The sequence below is a fragment of the Chrysemys picta genome, chromosome 7 (assembly GCF_011386835.1).
Source record: "Chrysemys picta bellii isolate R12L10 chromosome 7, ASM1138683v2, whole genome shotgun sequence".
Taxonomy (NCBI): Eukaryota; Metazoa; Chordata; order Testudines; family Emydidae; genus Chrysemys; species Chrysemys picta.
In genome coordinates, this window is record NC_088797.1 from 40,528,151 (window position 1) to 40,547,526 (window position 19,376).

At 39.2% G+C, this 19,376-nt stretch overlaps 1 protein-coding gene across 5 annotated transcripts in view; it reads right to left on the reverse strand.

Moving 5' to 3' along the window:
- The window catches only part of SLC6A1 (solute carrier family 6 member 1), a 130,473-nt gene that overhangs the window by 23,760 nt on the left and 87,337 nt on the right, over nucleotides 1-19,376 (reverse strand). For 3 of the 5 annotated variants that reach the window (XM_008165351.4, XM_008165355.4, XM_008165346.4), the window contains 8 exons: nucleotides 14,304-14,724; nucleotides 13,495-13,626; nucleotides 11,729-11,829; nucleotides 5,019-5,128; nucleotides 4,757-4,889; nucleotides 1,083-1,217; nucleotides 857-960; nucleotides 353-477 (listed from right to left, as the gene is read on the reverse strand). In XM_008165351.4, the coding sequence (XP_008163573.1) occupies nucleotides 353-477; nucleotides 857-960; nucleotides 1,083-1,217; nucleotides 4,757-4,889; nucleotides 5,019-5,128; nucleotides 11,729-11,829; nucleotides 13,495-13,626; nucleotides 14,304-14,541 (1,078 nt within the window). In that variant the 5' untranslated portion in view covers nucleotides 14,542-14,724. The remainder of the gene's footprint in view (nucleotides 1-352; nucleotides 478-856; nucleotides 961-1,082; nucleotides 1,218-4,756; nucleotides 4,890-5,018; nucleotides 5,129-11,728; nucleotides 11,830-13,494; nucleotides 13,627-14,303; nucleotides 14,725-19,376) is intronic. The other 2 variants (XM_005279908.4, XM_065551216.1) reach the window with 1 other exon arrangement.

Genomic DNA, 19,376 nt, shown 5'->3' on the forward strand with positions numbered 1-19,376 from the left:
GTTCCCTGTTTCACTGCAACTTTCCACCTGTCTCAACACCTGCTAGTTAGTCCTTTCATATGCCCTTTACTGGATATTGTAATCCATTACAAATCTTGGAGTTACTATATTGTAAAAATACATTTCAAAATAGGTTAAGGGTTACTACACAATGAAATTCCATTCTTCATTAGACATCTTTATCTTAACTGCAAAGCAGCATGGGAGGCTTGTGCTCCAGCAAGCCCTAAAACCTTTCTTGGACTATCTTAAGTGTGAACAAATAATTAAATGGAATTATTGGATAAAATATATATTGCTGTAAACAGACTAATGGATACCACTGAATTGCTTAAAGAAATAGGTTGCCTACCTGATGCTGCAACATCTGCAAGAGACCTCTTTGTGACATTAGCCATGAATCCAACAATGGAGAAGATGACAAAGCCAGCAAACATACTTGTGCATGAATTTATGCAGCACACTATGATGGAATCCCTGAAACAAAGAAAAAGGTGCATTAGACTAATAAATAAAGCAATACTGATTACCTTCCAATACTTTCTATTATCCTCATTGAGAGGAAGGATGATGGTCTTATGGTTAAGGCACTTGACTGGGGACTCAGCACTTCTGGATTCAATTCTTTGACATACTTTCTCTGTGACCTTGGACAAGTCACATAATTTCTCTGGGCTTCAATTCACTATTAGTAAAATGGGGATACTACTACTTTGGTCTTTTCTATTTAGATTCTTTGATCTTAGGATCCAGAAATGTTTCTTGCTACATATTTGTACAGCCCCCAGCACAGTGCAGCCCTGATCAAAGTAGGGATGACTAAGTCCTACTATAATACATATAACAATACGTTTACCTGTAAACATTGTTGTGGAAAGGGTTGTAACTTCCAAGAGCAATCAGTGAACCAAGACCCAAACCATAAGAGAAAAAAATCTGCGTGGCAGCATCAAGCCAGACCTAATTGCAGAAAGCAAATTTTTTTTACTATGCGTAGATGTACACTTTGATGGCTGCTTAGATACTTTGTTAATGGTGAGCAATTAGCATGGAACTTTGGTTTACAAGAATTAAATGTTTACCTCAGAATCAGAAAGCTTACTGAAGTTAGGAGTGATATAGAATAAAATGCCTTCCTTTGCCCCAGGCAGTGTCACTCCACGGAAGAACAGGATAACCAGCATGACGTATGGATAAGTAGCAGAGAAATATACCACCTAATAGAAAGAAACAAGGAATTGTAAGCATGGAGTTAGAATGGGCTCTTTACATTAACTTTCAATAGCTTTAGCTACTTGCTTCACAAGAATACAGTGATAGGAACCCAGATTTGTTTTTCAATCCGGAATGCTGGGCAAGGGTCAAATTTGGTGGGGAAGTGATGGTATACTGCTCTTTATTCCCACATACCAGGTCCAGAATCCTCTACTCACCAAATGTAAATAACACCCCCCTCCAACTGCTCTGCCACCTGCTCTTAGGGCCAGAGGCTGGGGAGAGGTCAGGGTTGCCCCTGAGGCACTGGTTCACACTGCTCTTGTCCTCATTACTGGCAGTGTGAGCACCAGTGTTGCCATGCAGAGCTCAGCCTGGAGGAGAGCACCATATGGCTCTGTTCTTCCCATCCCATGAGCTCTATCCCTGATAGCAGAGATCTGCTCCTACATCAGGGAGAGGGGAGAAGTGGAAGACATTTGTTGGTGACAGAATTGCCCTGCATTGGTTCTTGACATCATCTGACTTCCAAAAGCCCTGGGATAGGTTGTTGTGAAGTCAGGCCACAAAAATGGATTGGCTGCCTCCTGGGAAAGTATGAAAGGAGGAGGAGAAGGGGAATTCTGGATGGCAGCCATTTCTTTTGAACAGGCTAAGTCCAACTATCAGCTTAACCTGAAAGTGGAGAGTGAGAAGAAGGCTTTCAATTGGTCACATCAAAATTTATGTGCGAAATTCACTTCAGTGCCGTATGGTAACATCACTAGAGTGGAGTCTGAATCTGACAGCTACACTATGGTTATGTCTACACTATCGCTGTATGCTCCAATGATTGATGCACCCGGGGTTGATTTAGCGGGGTCTAGTGAAGACCCTCTAAATTGATGGCAGAGCTCTCTCTGGTCAACCCCGGTATTCCACCCTGAACAAGAAGAGTAAGGTAAGTCAATGAGAGAGTGTCTCCTGTCGACCCAGTGCTGTGTAGACACCGCAGTAAGTCGACCTAAGCTACTTGAAAAACGTAGCTGGAGTTGCATAACTTAGGTTAACTTACTGCAGTAGTGTAGACATAGCCCTAGTTCTCTCTTCAGATAAGTGGTAAATCATCTGAATGTCATCTTCAGTCTATATATGAAGGGAGCATAAGTGATCTCTCTCCTGCCATCCATCTCCACCCTCTGACAAACAGAGGCTAGGGACACCATTCCTTACCCATCCTGGCTAACAGCCATGAATTTATCCAGTTCTCTTTTAAACACTGTTATAGCCCTAGCCTTCACAACCTTCTCAGGCAAGGAGTTCCACAAGTTGACTGTGCGCTGTGTGAAGAAGAACTTCCTTTTATTTGTTTTAAACCAAGTTGACTGTGCGCTGTGTGAAGAAGAACTTCCTTTTATTTGTTTTAAACCTGCTGCCCATTAATTTCATTTGGTGGCCCCTAGTTCTTGTATTATGGGAATAAGTAAATAACTTTTCCTTATCTACTTTCTCCACATCACTCATGATTTTATATACCTTTAGCATATCCTCCCTTAGTCTCCTCCTTTCCAAGCTGAAAAGTCCTAGCCTCTTTAATCTCTCCTCATATGGGATCCGTTCCAAACCTCTAATCATTTTAATTGTCCTTCTCTGAACCTCTTCTAGTGCCAGTATATCTTTTTTGAGATGAGGAGACCACATCTGTATGCAGTATTCAAGATGTGGGCGTACCATCGATTTATATAAGGGCAATAATATATTTTCCGTCTTATTCTCTATCCCCTTTTTAATGATTCCTAACATCCTGTTTGCTTTTTTGACTGCCTCTGCACACTGTGTGGACGTTTTCAGAGAACTATCCACGATGACTCCAAGATCCAAGGGAGCAGACGTGCACTCAACAGTCACTAAATTAGCTCCTTTCAGTTATCTGTATTTTGCTGCTGAATGATCGTGTTTTATATCTTGTTGGTGTGCCAAATCCTGGTCCCCTGCACAAAGGCCAATGTCCTATGTGGGAATTGATGGTGTAGAATCCTGAACCCCAACCCAGCAGTAGACTGCATCTGCTGCTACAGACAATGAGCTACAGCAGCACATACCTCCATGGCACTTCTTCCCAAGACTTGCTAATTTGGAGAGGTGTTTTTTAATCACAAAAGGGGTAGTGGGCACAACATAAAAACACAGTGAAGCCCAAGGGTCTATTCTAAATGCTGTTCCCAGTCCCAGGCCATCCCCAGGGAAGTAGGGAGGGAGTAGTCCTTACCTTCCCTGCAGCACGACAGCAATTTTGTCTGGCCCCAGCAAGGGCTGTGCAAGGGGGAAAGGATCTTTGTACCCTTTCCAACCTAGTGTGCAGCTGCATAAAGGCCAGGCCTTAGAATTATACTGTAGCTACATTTCAAATGCATGTAGTTAATGTACAGTGAATGTTGTTTTTGGTAAATACACTGCAATTATATTACTATCACCAGCGGATATTCACAATATAGGTATATAGTAATGAGAATACAGGAGTATTGGAAAGCATATGTCCTAGTGGCAGAGTTATGGTTTAACATAAAGACTTAATTGTCTAGAATGGGATTTATAAGTATTGATGGTCACAGAAGACCCTGAATGATAATATCCAAACTGTTGCATGTTTCAATTTTTTTTGGCCTGATTCTCATTTATTCGAAGGCTGTTTTAACCTGCCCTGGCAAGGTAAAGGGGCCTCAAACCTTAGGGTAGCTAAGAATTAAGTCCTTAAACTATAACCTCTTCCCCAACACCCGCCACACACAGAGCTGCTTCATTAAGCAAGGACTTACTTGTTGATCCAAAGTATGAAGTTGTGAATTTCTTCTTACACACAGGATTTTGTGCAAAGTACATGTGACAGGTACAGGTACATTACTAAACATATTGGGCCAGATTCACCAACTGTGGTGCAGGGAGGTGTACATCACATCTGCATCCATTTTACATGATTTTAAATTGACCCATTTTTCGTGAAGCTTTTCATTATTTTTGTATGGACATTTTTAGTCATTGTTTGCAGTGCTGTTGTAGCTGTGTTGGTTCCAGGAGATGAATGGGCAATTGCCCACTTCATTTTAAGTGGAGTTCTATAACATGTGTGAACCTCTTATGCTGAACTAGTTGTCCCATCTTGCATTTAGCTTGGAGACTATAATTGCTTTCTCCAGACCTGGGGAAATGCTCTGTGAAGCTTGAAAGCTTGCCCCTTCCACCAACAGAGGTTGATGCCTCAAAAGATATTCCCTCACCAATCAGGTCTCTCTCTCGCTCTCATTTTTAGTAATTATCAAGTAATTTTTGAGTAATTATCAAAACCCTTCAAACACTGTTACAAAATGCTTTACAAAGAAATCCAGGGCAAAAAAAATGGAAGATTTTAAACTTTGTAGTAGGGCAGCATTCAATATCTCAGAGGCATTTTCCAGAAAGATGGCTGTCACTAGTACATCTTGCCTTACGAATTTTAAAAATACTTGGTTGAGCAAAATAGACATAGTTTTAGTTTAAGAGCACTTACAACAGTTCTAAATCTTACCTTTCCTGTCCAGCCTACCCCCTTCCAGATGCAAAAATACACTAGAATCCAGGCAATTGCCAGTGTAATCGCTAATGGCCATCGGATTTGCCCTGGCTTTTCCAGTCCATCTGTCATTTGGTGCATGTTGCGTCTAGAATCAGCAAAAAGAATGGCGCATTGGACAACTGCTTATTCTGAAGTGAGTATGTATATGTATAACAACAAGCTGAACTATGTATATGCACACAAATGATGTATAGAGAGATTCTGCTCAGCTTACTCCCAAAATTCGACCACAGCACTTGTCATGTTGGTGGTATTTACTATACTGTAATTGGAGAAACAGCGCTCTGTGTTCCATGCATTTCCACATTGTCTCCAAGGAAGAGTCTATTTAAAAAGAAAAAATATGAGTCAAGCTACTAAAAATGTTTTACAAGTAAACATTACCTCAGGTATATTCTCTTACTAGGAATGACAGCTGATTCGAAAGCTAATGTAGGTTGAGTTCTGCACTGCACGTATATCCCTGGGGGAATGTCTGCCATAAAAGTTATTTAACTTCTTCTCTATCATATGAATCAAATGTGAAAATGTTTCCTCCTTTCTTCACCATATCAGGCAAAAATGTTTCAGAATCAGCTATGCCTCTCAAAATGTGAGAGTGTATTGACAGTTCTTTAAGCTATGGCTGCTCTGGAGAGGAGCTCAAGAGTCCTTGTTACATTAAAGGTAATGAAATGTGACTATTATTGAGCACACCATATCCAAAGGTTTCAGTTTTCCTCTCAGACTGAGGAGGAGAGATGTTTACAGGAACTTGAACTACAATTGCTATTTTCCAGTGGCATTTTATACAACAGTGTTCCTTACTTTAAGAATGAATGTTTTGATAAAAACCAGAATCTAATGACTGAATATCTGTGCAAGTAATTTTGGACAACGCTGATGTCAATAAAATATAAACCCTGTTGATAGTCATACTTTTGGAAGCCAGTGATTTTATATATTGTTGCAGACTATTGCACAAGTTACAGCACACAAAGTGAGTTTATCAGAGACTTCATGGGAATTGAAAGTCAAAATACTCCAATTTAGACCCCAATCCTACACTCCTAACATATATCAGACTACCAACAACTTTGTTTCATGAAGAACATGTTATGCAAAATCCAGAAAATGTTATGTGCAAATAGAATATAGTCACAAACAAAGAAACTTGGTTCTTTAAGAGGGCCAATTTCCCAGATCTGAAAGCAATCTTGAGCATAATTGAGTGGGAGGAAAAAATAAAAGTGTGAATAATACTTGGGAATTGTTTAAGAACGCTTTAAGAAAATGTTTAAGAAAGCTGAAAGGTATCAATGACAAAAAATCTATGGCCAGTAAGGTTAAGGAAAATAGGAAGAAATTCTTTAAATGCATCATCAACTAACAAAATCCTAATATTGGTATTGAATCATAATCTCATAGAAACATAGGGTTAGAAGGGACTTTAAGGGTCATATAGTGGCCAAGACGAAGGATTTGTTGTGTCTAAACCATCCAAGACAGATGGCTATCCAGCCTCTTTTTGAAAACCTCCAGTGAAGGAACTTCCACGACTTCCCTAGACAGTCTGTTCCATTGTTCTATTGGTTTTACAGTTAGGAAGTTTTTCCTGAGATTTAATCTAAATCCGCTATGCTATAATTTGAACCCATTGCCTCTTGTCCTGCCCTCTGTGGCAAAAGAGAACAATTTTTCTCCATCTTTCTAATGGCAGCCTTTCAAGTATTTTAAGATTGCTATTGTGGCCCCCCTTAATCTCCTCTTTTCCAAACTAACAATACCCAGTTCTTCCAGCCTTTGCTCATATGGCTGCATTCCATCCTTTTGCTCATACTGTTGCCCACCTCTGGATCCTTTCCAGTTTCTCTATGTCCTTTTTATACAGCGGTGACCAAAATTGAACACAGTACTCCAGCTGAGGCCTAACTGGCGCCAAGTAGAGTGGTACTATCACCGCCCATGACTTGCATGCTATGCCTCTGTTACTGCAACCCAAAATTGCATTTGATTTTTTTTACAACAGCATTGCATTGTTGATTCATGTTGAGGTTGTGATCCATCACAACTTCCAGATCCTTCTCAGCAGTGCTGCTGCCAAGCCAGTTATTCCACATTCTGTATTTGTGCATTTGGTTTATCTTCCCTAAGTGTAGCACCTTACATTTGCCTTTGTTGAATTTCATTTTGTTGTTTATAGCCCAGTTCTCCAATTTATCAAGATCCCTTTCAACTTTAGTTCTATACCCCAAAATGTTTGCAACCTCCCCTAGCTTTGTGCCATTTGCAAATTTGATCAGTGTGCTTTCTATTCCTATATCCAGGTCATTAATAAAGATATTAAATAACACTGGACCCAGAACAGATCTCTGTGGAACCCCACTTAAGACCTCTCTCCAATCTGACATCATTCCATTAATAGTTACTCTTTGTTTGTGGCTGTATAACCAATTATGTATCCACTTAACGGTAGTTCTGCTGAACCACCATTTCTTCAGCTTACTTATAAGAATGTCATGTGGGACTGTATCAAAAGTCTTGCTAAAGTCCAGGTATATTATGTCCACTGCATTCCCCCTATCACCAAACCAGTTACCTTGTCAAAGAAGAAAATCCAGCTGGTTTGGCATGATTTGTTATTAAATGCATGCTGGCTGCTAGTGATCACTCCTTCATCCTCCAACTATTTGCAAATGGAATGTTTTATACATTGCTCTAGTAGCTTCCCAGGTATCGAGGTCAATATTATATTTGTTCAATATTAGATAAGGATGGTAAAATTGTCTATCATGAATGAAAAAAGAAGACGTTTCAATAAATATTTATGATCTGTATTTGTAAAGAAGCAGGATGCTGTATTCACATCTTACAGCAGGGGTTCTCAAACTGGGGGTCGGGAACTCTCAGGGGGTTGCGAGATTATTACATGGGAGGTAGCAAGCTGTCAGCCTCCACCCCAAACCCTGCTTTGCCTCCAGCATTTATAATGGTGTTAAATATATAAAAAAGTGTTTTTAATTTATTAGGAGGTCACACTCAGAGGCTTGCTATGTGAAAGGGGTCACCAGTACAAAAGTTTGAGAACCACTGTCTTACAGCGATAAGGAAATTCTTTCTATTCCATTAGTAAATGGAAAGGATGTTAAACAGAAACTGTTAAAGTCAAACATTTTTAAATCAACAGGACACCCATAAGTATTAAAAGAATTGGCTGAGGGGCTCTCTGAATCACTAAAATTAATTGTTAATAAATCTTGGAACACTGGGAAAGTTCCAGAGGACTGGAAAAAACTTCATGTTGCACCAATATTTTAGAAGAGTTAATGGGATGACCTAGGATATTACAGGCTGGTTGGCCTGATATAAATGCCGGGAAAGATCATAAAAAGACTGATATGGGATGCAAGCAGTAAAGAAATAAAGGACAGTCAACAGATTTGATGCCTTTTTGAGATTACAGTTTTGCTTGATTAAGGCTGCTGTATTAACTTAATAGACTTAGACTTTTGTGAAACATTTGACTTAGTCCCATAAAAATATCAGCACTATGCAAAATCAGTATAGTGCAAATTAAATGGCTCAATAACTGGTTAGCTCAGTGGTTCTCAAACTTTTGTACTGGTGACCCCTTTCACATAGCAAGCCTCTGAGTGCGACCCCCCCCCAATACATTAAACACTTTTTTATATATTTAACACCATTATAAATGCTGGGGGCAAAGCAGGGTTTGGGAGTGGAGGCTGACAGCTCGCGACCCCCCATATAATAATCTCAAGACCCCCTGAGGAGTGCTGACCCCCAGTTTGAGAACTCCTGGGTTAGCTGATATATCTCAAAGTAATTACTGTATAAATAAATGGGGAATTTTCCTAAGGGGTGTTTCTAGTGGGATTCTACAGGAACCTGCTCTTGACTCAGTGCTATTCAATATCTTTTATCAATAATCTGGAAGAAAATATAAAATCATTTCTAGTAACATTTGCAGATAACACAAAAAATGGTGGAGAGGTAAATAATGATAAGGACAGGTCAGTTACACATACTGTCCTGGACTGTTTGGTCAAGTACACTTTTGTTTGAACAATGTGCACTTTAATATAGCTAAATGCAGTCATATATCTTGCAACAAAGAACTTGTTTGGGAGACAATATTTTGACATGGAGTGACACTGAAAAGAACTTAGGGGTAATGGTAGATAGCCAATTGGACAACAGTTTCCAGTGCAATGCTGTAGGTAAGAGAGCAAACAATCTCTGGATGCATAAGAGGAGGAATTTCAAGTAGGAGTAGAGAGATGGTATTACTTATGTATACAGCATTAGTGAGGCCATTACTGAAATATAGTGTCCAGTTCTGAAGTTCCCATTTCAAAAATAATATTGAAAAACTGGAAAGGGTTCAACAAAGAGCTGCAAGAATTATTCAAAGTCTGGAAAATATGACTCAGAGTGAGACACTCAAGAACCTCATTTTATTCAGTTTATCCAAGAGAAGGTTAAGAGGTAACTTGATCATGGTCTACAAGTATCTACATAGGGAAGACATTTCTGATAGATGTAGCAGAGAAAAGCATAATAAGATCCAGTGGTTGGAAGCTGAAGCTAGACAAATTCAGACTAATAATAAGGCCCAACTCTTTTTTAGCTGTGAGGGTAACTGACCATTGGAACAACTCACTTAGGGACATGGTGGATTCTCTGTCACTTTCAATCTTTAAATCAAGACTAACAAATATGTTATAGCTGAAACAGACATTATGAGTCTGATGCAGAAATTACTGAGTGACGTTCTATGGCCTGTGTTATACAGGAACTCAGACTAGATGACCATAATTGTCCCTTATGGCCTTAAATCTATGAATCATGAAATCACCTTAAGTCCCAAACTCAGGCACTTGTCCAGAAACAAGATGCAAGTTCTGATGGAGTATGTATTCATTTCAATTTAATGTGTTTTGAAAGTGGCTTTACCAAATTGTTTTTTCTACCCATTTTTTTAAATTTATAGAAAACAAAAGTTTCTTAAATACGAACTATAGAAAATAACGAGAAGCAAAGTAAAGCTTCCTTAGAAAAGCCAAGTCAAAAGAGACTAATGGAAGCTGAATTTCCATTGTGGCATGCACAATACTGAACAACAAAACATCATCAACAAACTGAGCCAGATTCTTGACTCTGCCATGGCCCCTTTCAGCCACTTAATTGGCACAAATTAGTCATACAGCTGTCTTAACTGACCTCCTTAAGTTTTCCCCTATGTAGATGGTTCCTCGATAATACAGAACCATGCTTCTGCATTGGTGTGGGGCATGGTTGGAGTGCCACTGCACTCTGGCAATCCAGGGCTTCCAAAAGACCTCTCTGGAGTTACAAACTGCCTTGAGGCTGCTCTAAAATGCACTGAGGGGAACTGAACCGATCTCAGGATTGGGGAACCCCAAAGATGCAGAAAAGCTATCTTTGTCCTCCCCCGTCCACGGTCTTCTGACGAATAGAGCTTGGCCAGCCCAGAGAATCTGGGCCTCTATCTTATAACAACATGGCAGCATAGAGAAAAATGTTTCTAAAGAGGAGTTTTTGTTCTGTGCTCACCAAGTGCTACATTGTTGTTTGTTTCTTTCTTTCTCTTTGGGGGAGAAGAGTGGAGCATCTTGGTAAATAAGGAACACAAGATCAGATCTGTTTTACCTACGCTTGCTCTGATGAGAACTAAATGGAAGGCATCTCCTACAATCTATAGATCACACGTATGGGTGGAATACCACTTAAATTTCCATGAAATTCAATTCAGTGTATAGTGGAAGAGAATGAAGATTGATTTAGACTGCGCTCTACAAGAAGTGTGTTGTCCTGAGGTAAAACTCTCATTCATTTTAATAGGAGTTTTGACTGGGTAAGAACTTCATAAAAACTGCATGAGTGGGTCCAGTTGTACAGCAATGGTGCTTAATACATTATGAATAATAAATATGAAATTAATAAGTCCAAAATTTCAATGTGCCAACTGTAGATCCAGTTATAATAGACCTTTATTTTAGTGATATTGCTTGTTGACAAAAACAATACTCAACTTTAGAGCTCATTTAAATCTTTCAACTGAAATATTTTTCTAATGAAAAATAGGGTTTCTTTGAACACAGTATTTTGCATTAAAATGTCTTTTGACAACATTTTTGGTCTTTTGACAACACTTCTGGTCTTTTAAGGGGAAATTTTGAAATGAAACAAAAACTTCTTTGAAACTGAAATTTATTTTGTTTCAGTTTTTGAAAACCAAAAACATTTCAAATTTCCTTCTCCCCCCATTTTTCTGTCTTCCTTATTTTTCCCACTAAGTGCAACAAAGTGAATAATGTCCAAAGTTTTTTTTTCCTCCATCACTTTTTTCACTGTATCTTTTCAAAACTTTGTTAACATTGGAAAAGTTACAGAGTGGCAAAAGGAAAAATGAAACACTGCAACATTGCCACTCTAACTCTTCCAAAATTAGAGAAGTTACAGAATAAAAAAGGAGAAAAAGGAAGAGAAAAAAAGTGGTGGGTGTCTAGGGGACCTTAAACCTCATTCATTCCATGCAATCATGATTGAAAATAGAGAGAAAAAATCTAAAATTCCCACATTTTGGTAATTTTTGGCTTTTAGAAAAACTGAATCCAAATGAAATTTTCACTGAGTTTCATTTTGTAATATTTTGAATGAAAAGCCCTGAATACATTTTTTTTTCATTCTAAAATTTTCTTGGGAAAAAGGGAGTTTTTGTGTACTTTGTTTATATTTTTTAAACTTTCTCTACTTAAATATAAGAGGTTCCGTTCAATTTAGTTCTCAAAAAAATATTTTTTAAATCTACAATGATGTTTACAAGGAGGTGGATTGGATTAAGCAGCTATCAGCAACAAGTTTTTGCTTCTTCCATTAAAACAAAAGTACACACACACTTACACTAGTAAATGAATTATATAGGTAATATATGGCCCAAGAAATAATCACAATGTAGTAAATATTTAGCCAAAAGGACAGGACAGCAGCTGCTAACCCCACGCCTGCAGGAAAACAAAACAAAACAAAGTGAATATTAGACATTTTTCTACTATTCTTAGCAATGTTTTTAACATCAGCACTAATATAAATGGTGACAGTTGGAAGGGGAAACATCATATACAGAACAATTACATCGTATTGATTTATTGATAATGCATCCAGTTGAAACTCTAGAGGTAACATTATAACAAGTGGACACTAATTTTAGGTGATTCATGTTTTGGGTACCCAAATTGAGATCCCTGATCCCTGATTTTGTGACATGATAAACCCTTGTAGCTTCTATTGACTTCCACTGGAGTTGTGGTGCTTAGCACTTCTGAAAATAACAAAAACAAGCATCTCCTAGATGTCTCTAGTTGGCACCCCAAAATGAGTGGGTACTTTTGAAAACTGGGGCCTAGTTTTATGTGCAGTACTATGTTTCAATACATATGAAAAGCTCCCAACCCACAAACCCACACTCTACCATGTTGCTTCCTCAAGTAAGTCACCACACCTCAACCCTGGTCCCTCAGAAAATGCCTGTGGACATAGAATAATTATCCCCCAGCAGCCAGCAAACTCAGGCTGTGTTGGACCAAAGACAGGGAGCAGAGTTGTGGGCTATCCACTGAGAATGCCCCACCCTCAGCTTCCCACGGGAACCCCTTGAGGGACTGTATGGTATTCAAGCTGATCTCAGAGGTACATGGGACCCAAACCATAAAAGACTTTGTCAACCAAAGTCAGTACTTTGAATTGTGCTTGGAGAAGATCTTGTGTACACTGTAGAGCACAGATGTAATGTGTTATCTGTGGGAAACACCATTATGTAAGCTGTAACCTGCATTGCCTGAGTTTTCCAAGATGCTTTCCAGGTGTAGTTCTATTGCAGTAATCCAGACAAGAGGGGGACAAGGTGGAAGTAAGTTTAGTATGGTCTGCATTCAACGGGGAAAGTCACACACACAGATGGCAATGCAGGAAAGCTAAAATGTGTACTGTAGTGTGGAGCAGAACTAACTTTTGAATACATATTTGAAACTTGTTTCATTTCAGGTTTCACTACTAACCCAAAGTCCTAGCTCTGGGTGCTGTGGTTTCATTTACAACCAAAACAAAACTCACGGTTTCTCATTGTTGGCATCTCAAACCAGGAAAAACTAAGAAGTATGGACTAAGTTTTGCTCTGAGGTTCAAACTTAAAGTTATTCTATTGGGACCTCTAGGCATTATTGTAATACAAATAATAATATTAATAAAAAACAGGGGCTGAAAACCCATATGAACCAGGATAAAAGGAGATTGTCTGACACTGCTATGAACTGAAACCATTATATTTTATACCTCCTCAACATAGAACTATTCAAAACAATCTTTACTATTCTATATTCTATCAGAAATATAAATTTATAAGACTAAGTAAAACATTTATTCTGAGATTTTCAGAACTACTCAAGACATTTGGATGCCCAACTTCTATTAATTTTAATGGAATCTGAGTGTCTAAATCCTTTAGATGACTTTGAAAGTTTCAGCCCCAGTTCAAAAAATCAGATGTTTCTTTTAAAAAAATGAGCAAAGTAAAAATGAAGGAACATTATCTGCTCTGTAAGTGCATTGAACAGTTTCTGTGACCTAGAAGTATCAGAACAGTAGATGTTAATACAAATCTCATATTGTACCTTTAAACATTGGAGCAAGCTTCCAGACTCCAAGGCCTCCTATAGATGTGAACTGACCAAGGGAACATTCCAAAAGAAATAGTGGAACTCCAGCAAAAATTAAAGTAAGGAAATATGGAATCAGGAATGCTCCTAAAAGGAATACAGCAAGTGGTCCATTACAGGGAAAAAATATCTTAAATCTACATTTTTATGAAGAGTCCAATACTTCCATACCTATTATACAACAGATTTTTTCATGGTATCATTTTTATTTTGATTATTCAAAATAGCTAACATGCATGAATGACTTTCTGAACAACTATTAGCCCTAAGAGGTAGAAAGTCAAGGAGAAAAGGACTTCACCTAATATCATTTGGAATTCTTGCTTTTAAAATAGTTCAGGTGGCACAAAGGGGAAGGAAAGTAGCTGGATCTGGCTGGATGAGAATTACCCTGCCATAGGGAAGCTCACAGCTGGTGTAGCCAGCCCTCACGCCATCGCCCCACAAATTCATCCCAGGTGTAGTGGGTGAGGAGTGGCACTGCAATGTGCTCCAGCTAAGGCTAATTAAAGTTGCCAGCCCCCAGGCTGCTCTAACCTCCACAGGCCCCACAGCAGTGAAATCCACCCTGAGAATCAAAGAGCTATAACCAATTCCTTGATGGCACCCTCCCCGCCACACCAAGCAAACAATTAATTTTCTTATTTTTATAGGTGGAAAAAAGATTAGCAGCAACTTACACTTTAATGTTAAAATAAACATGTTGTGGGGAGGTCTAGTCTAAATATATACTGCAGGCTACAAGCATAAAATAAAATGTGTACCTCCGCCGTTCTTGCCACAAAGGTATGGAAATCGCCACACATTCCCCAAGCCAATGGCATAACCCACACATGACATAAGAAAGTCAAATCTTCCTTTCCAGGTGTCTCGGTCTGGAATATCTGTTTTCTTCTTCTGTACTTTCACTACCAAGGTTTTAGGCTTGTCATTGGTGATTGAAGCATCACTAAGTTCAGTGGAGATTTGTCCATCTGCAACTTTTGTTCCATTCGTTGCCATGTCTCTGGGTTTAGCTGGAGACGCTCTGGCAGGTGGACGAGAAATTTCAGCACCAGTCCACGTGGACAGCAGCTTTGCGGCTCTTAATTACCCAACTAGGGAGCTAAGAGTTTGGTAAAATAAAACAATGCTGTAATGGTTTGTGATCCAATCAAAAATCCCAGAATCAGATTCTCTATTAATCTGTAAGACATAAGATCAAAACAGAATTCAGAAGTGCTTCTACTGTAACCTCTTGTTTGAGGCCTGATCCATGAGGCCTGTTGATATCAATGAGACAATGTCCATTGATTTAATAGCCTTTGAATTGAGGCCTTTCCTTATGAAAGCTTCTTTTGCTGTATGTTTTATCTAAAGGCTTGATCCTGCCTTATGGGAGGTTCGGTGTTGACTCAATGATAGCAGGATCAGAGATAAAATAGTGAGAGAGCAAACATGAAACTACATAGTCAGCTTCAGATCTCATGCTTCTATAAACATGCATTAAACAATTCCAAATAGCACAGCATAACATTTATCAGAACGTGATGGTCTATATTGACTTTATCTTATGCTCCAAGAAAAGCAACAGAGTGGTGGCAACAGTCATGAAAATTAAACAAAGGCTCTTCACACATCCCAAGTAATGCCCATGCTTTAATAAAGATTAGTAATATTTTTTCGACTAGAATTTGGAGCAGTTTTGCCTGCAGAAAATAGGACTTTAAAATTAATTTACAGGTTGGTCAGGGACCCAGCATTTCCACATTCCAGTGCATAATTTTGCTCCAAGGCATGATGTGTCAATAATGAAATCGCTGCTTTAAGAGTTTAAAAGAGGAATGTTTTCATTGTTCAAATTTTAATAAATCATTGACATTCTACATTTACATGTTAAAGATTTATTCCCATGATAATTGCAGGTTCTCTTTATTTGCAGGGAGCCATCATGACTATCACAGTGTTATTTTCTATAGATAATTGTTGTCCTCTTATTATTAAGATGGTGCATGTATAACAACACCTTTCATCCAGGAGACTCCCAAAGGAATCTGCAAATAGTAGGTTATATTGAACCACAAGGCTCAACCCTTAAAGGCTGAAGTAAAGTAAGTCACACACTTATATATTCTTACAATTAACAGCTAGCATACAGAGCACAGATTATTCACTCTACCTTGTAATTTAAGGTAACAGGCTATAATGATCACACCATCCTTGCCCTGTATTTTCTGGTATGGGTTACACCCTTGGGCCATTTAAACAGCATTTGCTAGTACTGAATCAATCATTCTGCACAGCTTTACCATGTCCATGTTACTCTTTTGTGGCCTGAGTACACACAGGAGAAGCAGCAGAAAATAGGCATGACTGTACTATAAATAACTTGTGACATCTCCTGCAAAGTGCTACGCATCTGCAATTCCTATTGACTTCAATGGCTTAATTTCAATTCAACCAACATCTTTAAGGATCTGAGCTCTTGAATACTGAACATCCATACGTCATTTGCAAGGGGCAAATGATTTTAATAACGAGGGGGCTGAGCATGCATTCAGTTAGTTAACAATAATTAAAACTGAACTTTGGAATGAAAACAACAAGATTCACTGTAAAGTTATTTGGATGCTGCCTATAGAAATCATACATGTTGTTCCTGTGTTAGCAGTATGGGTGATACAAAGCCCAGGAAGAACAAGTTATTCACACTTTCCTGAAATAAAAACAAACAAGACAGAGTTTATTGGCTTTACTCTGTAGGTTGTATTTATAATCAACAGAAATTGTAACTGAGAGTTTAAAAGACTCTCAGTTATAAACAGTCCTTCTCTGAAACTTTTCAAATAACACCGTACTTTCTATTCCTCTTTGATCCACAGGTCACATCCCTGAATAGAAAGATTTCATTTGGATAAATCACTTGGAGTTGTGCTGGAAAGAACACATCCATCAATCACAAATACATTTTTATAACATTATGTTCTTTTCTCTCCATTTTGCTGCTAGACTCAAATTGAGAATTACCAACAATTTATATCACTCTCTTATTAAGTCCTCCTCCTTTTGAGCTGCAATTCAGAGCACATCTCCTCTGATCATACATCTCTGGTCATATTTTAAATTACCATATTCTGTATTATGGTGCATGCCTGTTGGATCTTTCTGCAGGATTAGTTTCAAGCACTAAAAATATACTAAATATCCCATTTCATATTTAATACTTGATGGATAGGATTTGTTAAATGCAAGTCAGCCAGGTTCATAAAGCATGTCCTTGAGACATGTGTGTCTTGCTCAAGATGTTTGATTCTTCTCTCCATCATATTCCATGCTTATGTACAGTTGTTTTGACTGCAGAGATCGGTGATGACATGTATCTCCAGCTTTCTCCACATATCAGATATTTATTCCATGCTTTCCAGTTCATCAACCATTAGATTAAAATTAAAAGATAAACGCATTTACTTTGATTTTCTGGCTTGGAGACTTTCCTTTTGGTAAGGGCATCTGGAACTGTATCCATATTATTTGTAAAGGCTCCCATCTGTGTCTGCATGCTGCCAACTTTGGAGCGGGAGTGTGGGCCTTGGGAAAAATCAGTCTCCCCTTGCCATTTGGTCATGTTGGTGTTTGTTTGCGAAACTTTGTGTTATCTCTGATTTTTAAGGGGGCAGGAAGGACATCGTTTTGCCAACATCTGGACCAAAAATTGCAGATGTAGGTATCAGAATGCTGCTCCAGCTGGCTGTAAGCACTGGGTAACCAAGGATTAATCTTACAATACTGTATATGGCAAGAGCACCAGTGAGATTGGCTAAAGATGAGCAGCTGTGATCGTTCCCAGCATCTCCAAGGTAGCAGACATTTCATTTACCATTTTGTACCATTGTAACACACAATAGCGCATTTCTTTTCTAACAGCCTCTCTTTCTTTGCCACAGGCTCAGATCAAGGACAGTTGCTGCAAAGTGGCTTCTAAATCTCCATCTGCAGTTTTTGTGCTAGGATTGTTTGGACAGGCAAAATCCCCTATTCCCTAAATTTATATGCAAAGTTTGGATACCTAAACAACTAGCTCGCTGATTTGTATCTGTAAACAAAGCTTGCATGGGAAAATGTGGGATTTCTGTGCATGCAAAGACACATGTACTCAAGAATGAGCATGTGTGTGTGTCAGTGTCAGATTCACATATGAGGTTGAGGTCATTTTGAAAATTTGGCCTTCCCCATCAGGGACACACTATGAAACTCATGGGTCTCACCACAGGCAACTCTGCTATTATGTAGTAACAACTGTACAATTTGCTAACCCAACCTACTGATGAAAGTACAGAACTGCAAATGTTACTTTGCTGATTTGCTGAACAGCTAAGGATATTACAGGAAAATTAACTGGTATTGAGTGTTCTACTGCCTATTCAGATCTTTTTTATGTTGAAATATGTGGCATTTTCCATTGGAACTTCAACTGAAGCTGTACTTTCTTGTCATTAACACATACTACGTGCTCAAGAAAGAGGGGGCTGAATCTAATGAAAGGTGAGGAAAAGGCAAAGTAGAATAGATACTCCTGCTGGGAGTATGGCTGAGATCTATGTCACTGACTCACCACCATATCTTGCATCCCTGTTGGAAATGTCATCATGGTAGCCAAGGACTGTCTGAGCAAAAAGCAGAGAGAGACTAAACTATTTTCTCACCCCTACAGGTGGTGGGCCATACAGGTCAGAATTACAATACATTGCACTATCTTTGGGCATTGTACTGTACCCATTTGTGCCTTTCTAAGCTTTCTTGGGACACGCACTAAGCTCTTTAAAGCACTATGTATACATAATAATTGTCTGGTATGCCGAAAGGACAGGAGACACTTGATATGGATTTTAATCAGGCCACAACTTTATTATATAGTTTTCTGGGTCTACCTGGCAGATAAGTGTACAGTGCAGGCAAATCCATGTTTATTCAAATCATTACCTGCACCAGCCCCCCTTCATTTTCCATCCAGGTTCCCCTCAGCCAACCCATAGCTTGGACCTTACCACCCACCCGCCTCGTAGAATGGTTAAGGTGAGCTATAAGAATGAGGTGCGATTGGCTCCCTGCCATACCAATCATAGGTGTCCCCAACCCACCTCCCCTGTTCTGTTCCTTTACTCAGCACCTCCTTTTAAGTCCTTTACCAGGCTACTTATCTGGTCACTGGATGCCTTCCCTATGGAGTACCTGCACTGGACATCCACCCCACACTTACAAAATAAGTTGCGACATATAGTCTACCACCTTTTCTTCTTACCAGAAAAGGTCCTCCCTGACACCAGCTCTGGGGAAGGTGAAAAAACGTCACTCCACCAAAGCCAATCTGGTGGTGCGGGAAAATTCTTTCCCAGTGCCCCTAAAAAGGAGTGACTAGCACAAAGCCCACAGCAGGTCCTAACCCAATCTGATATTCGCCACCTCTAGGGGAGGGAAGGTGGGTGCTGCCTTTCCTGCAGTATGGAAAAAGGGGCTTCCAATGCCCAGGACTTGCACCTTTAGAGCCTTCCGACCTCACATTCCTGTTCACCTTTTGCAGCAGTTTCTGATCTCATTTCCCTTTCCCTCCCCGTCACTATAAAGCACTGCTGCCTTCCCTCTGCAAGCCCAGCCAATGTTCCACCCACTTTAAGTGCGGTGCGGTCATTTCTTCCATTACAAATTCACACAACTTTATCATTGTGGGGTGACTGCTTGGCTTCCTCAGATTCATTCTTTAAGTTTTCCATGCACATTGCTTTTTTGGGTTTTATTATCCACTTAAAGAAAGAATAAAACTGCCTGTGCCAGTCAACAGAAAAAAATCAGAAGAGACATTT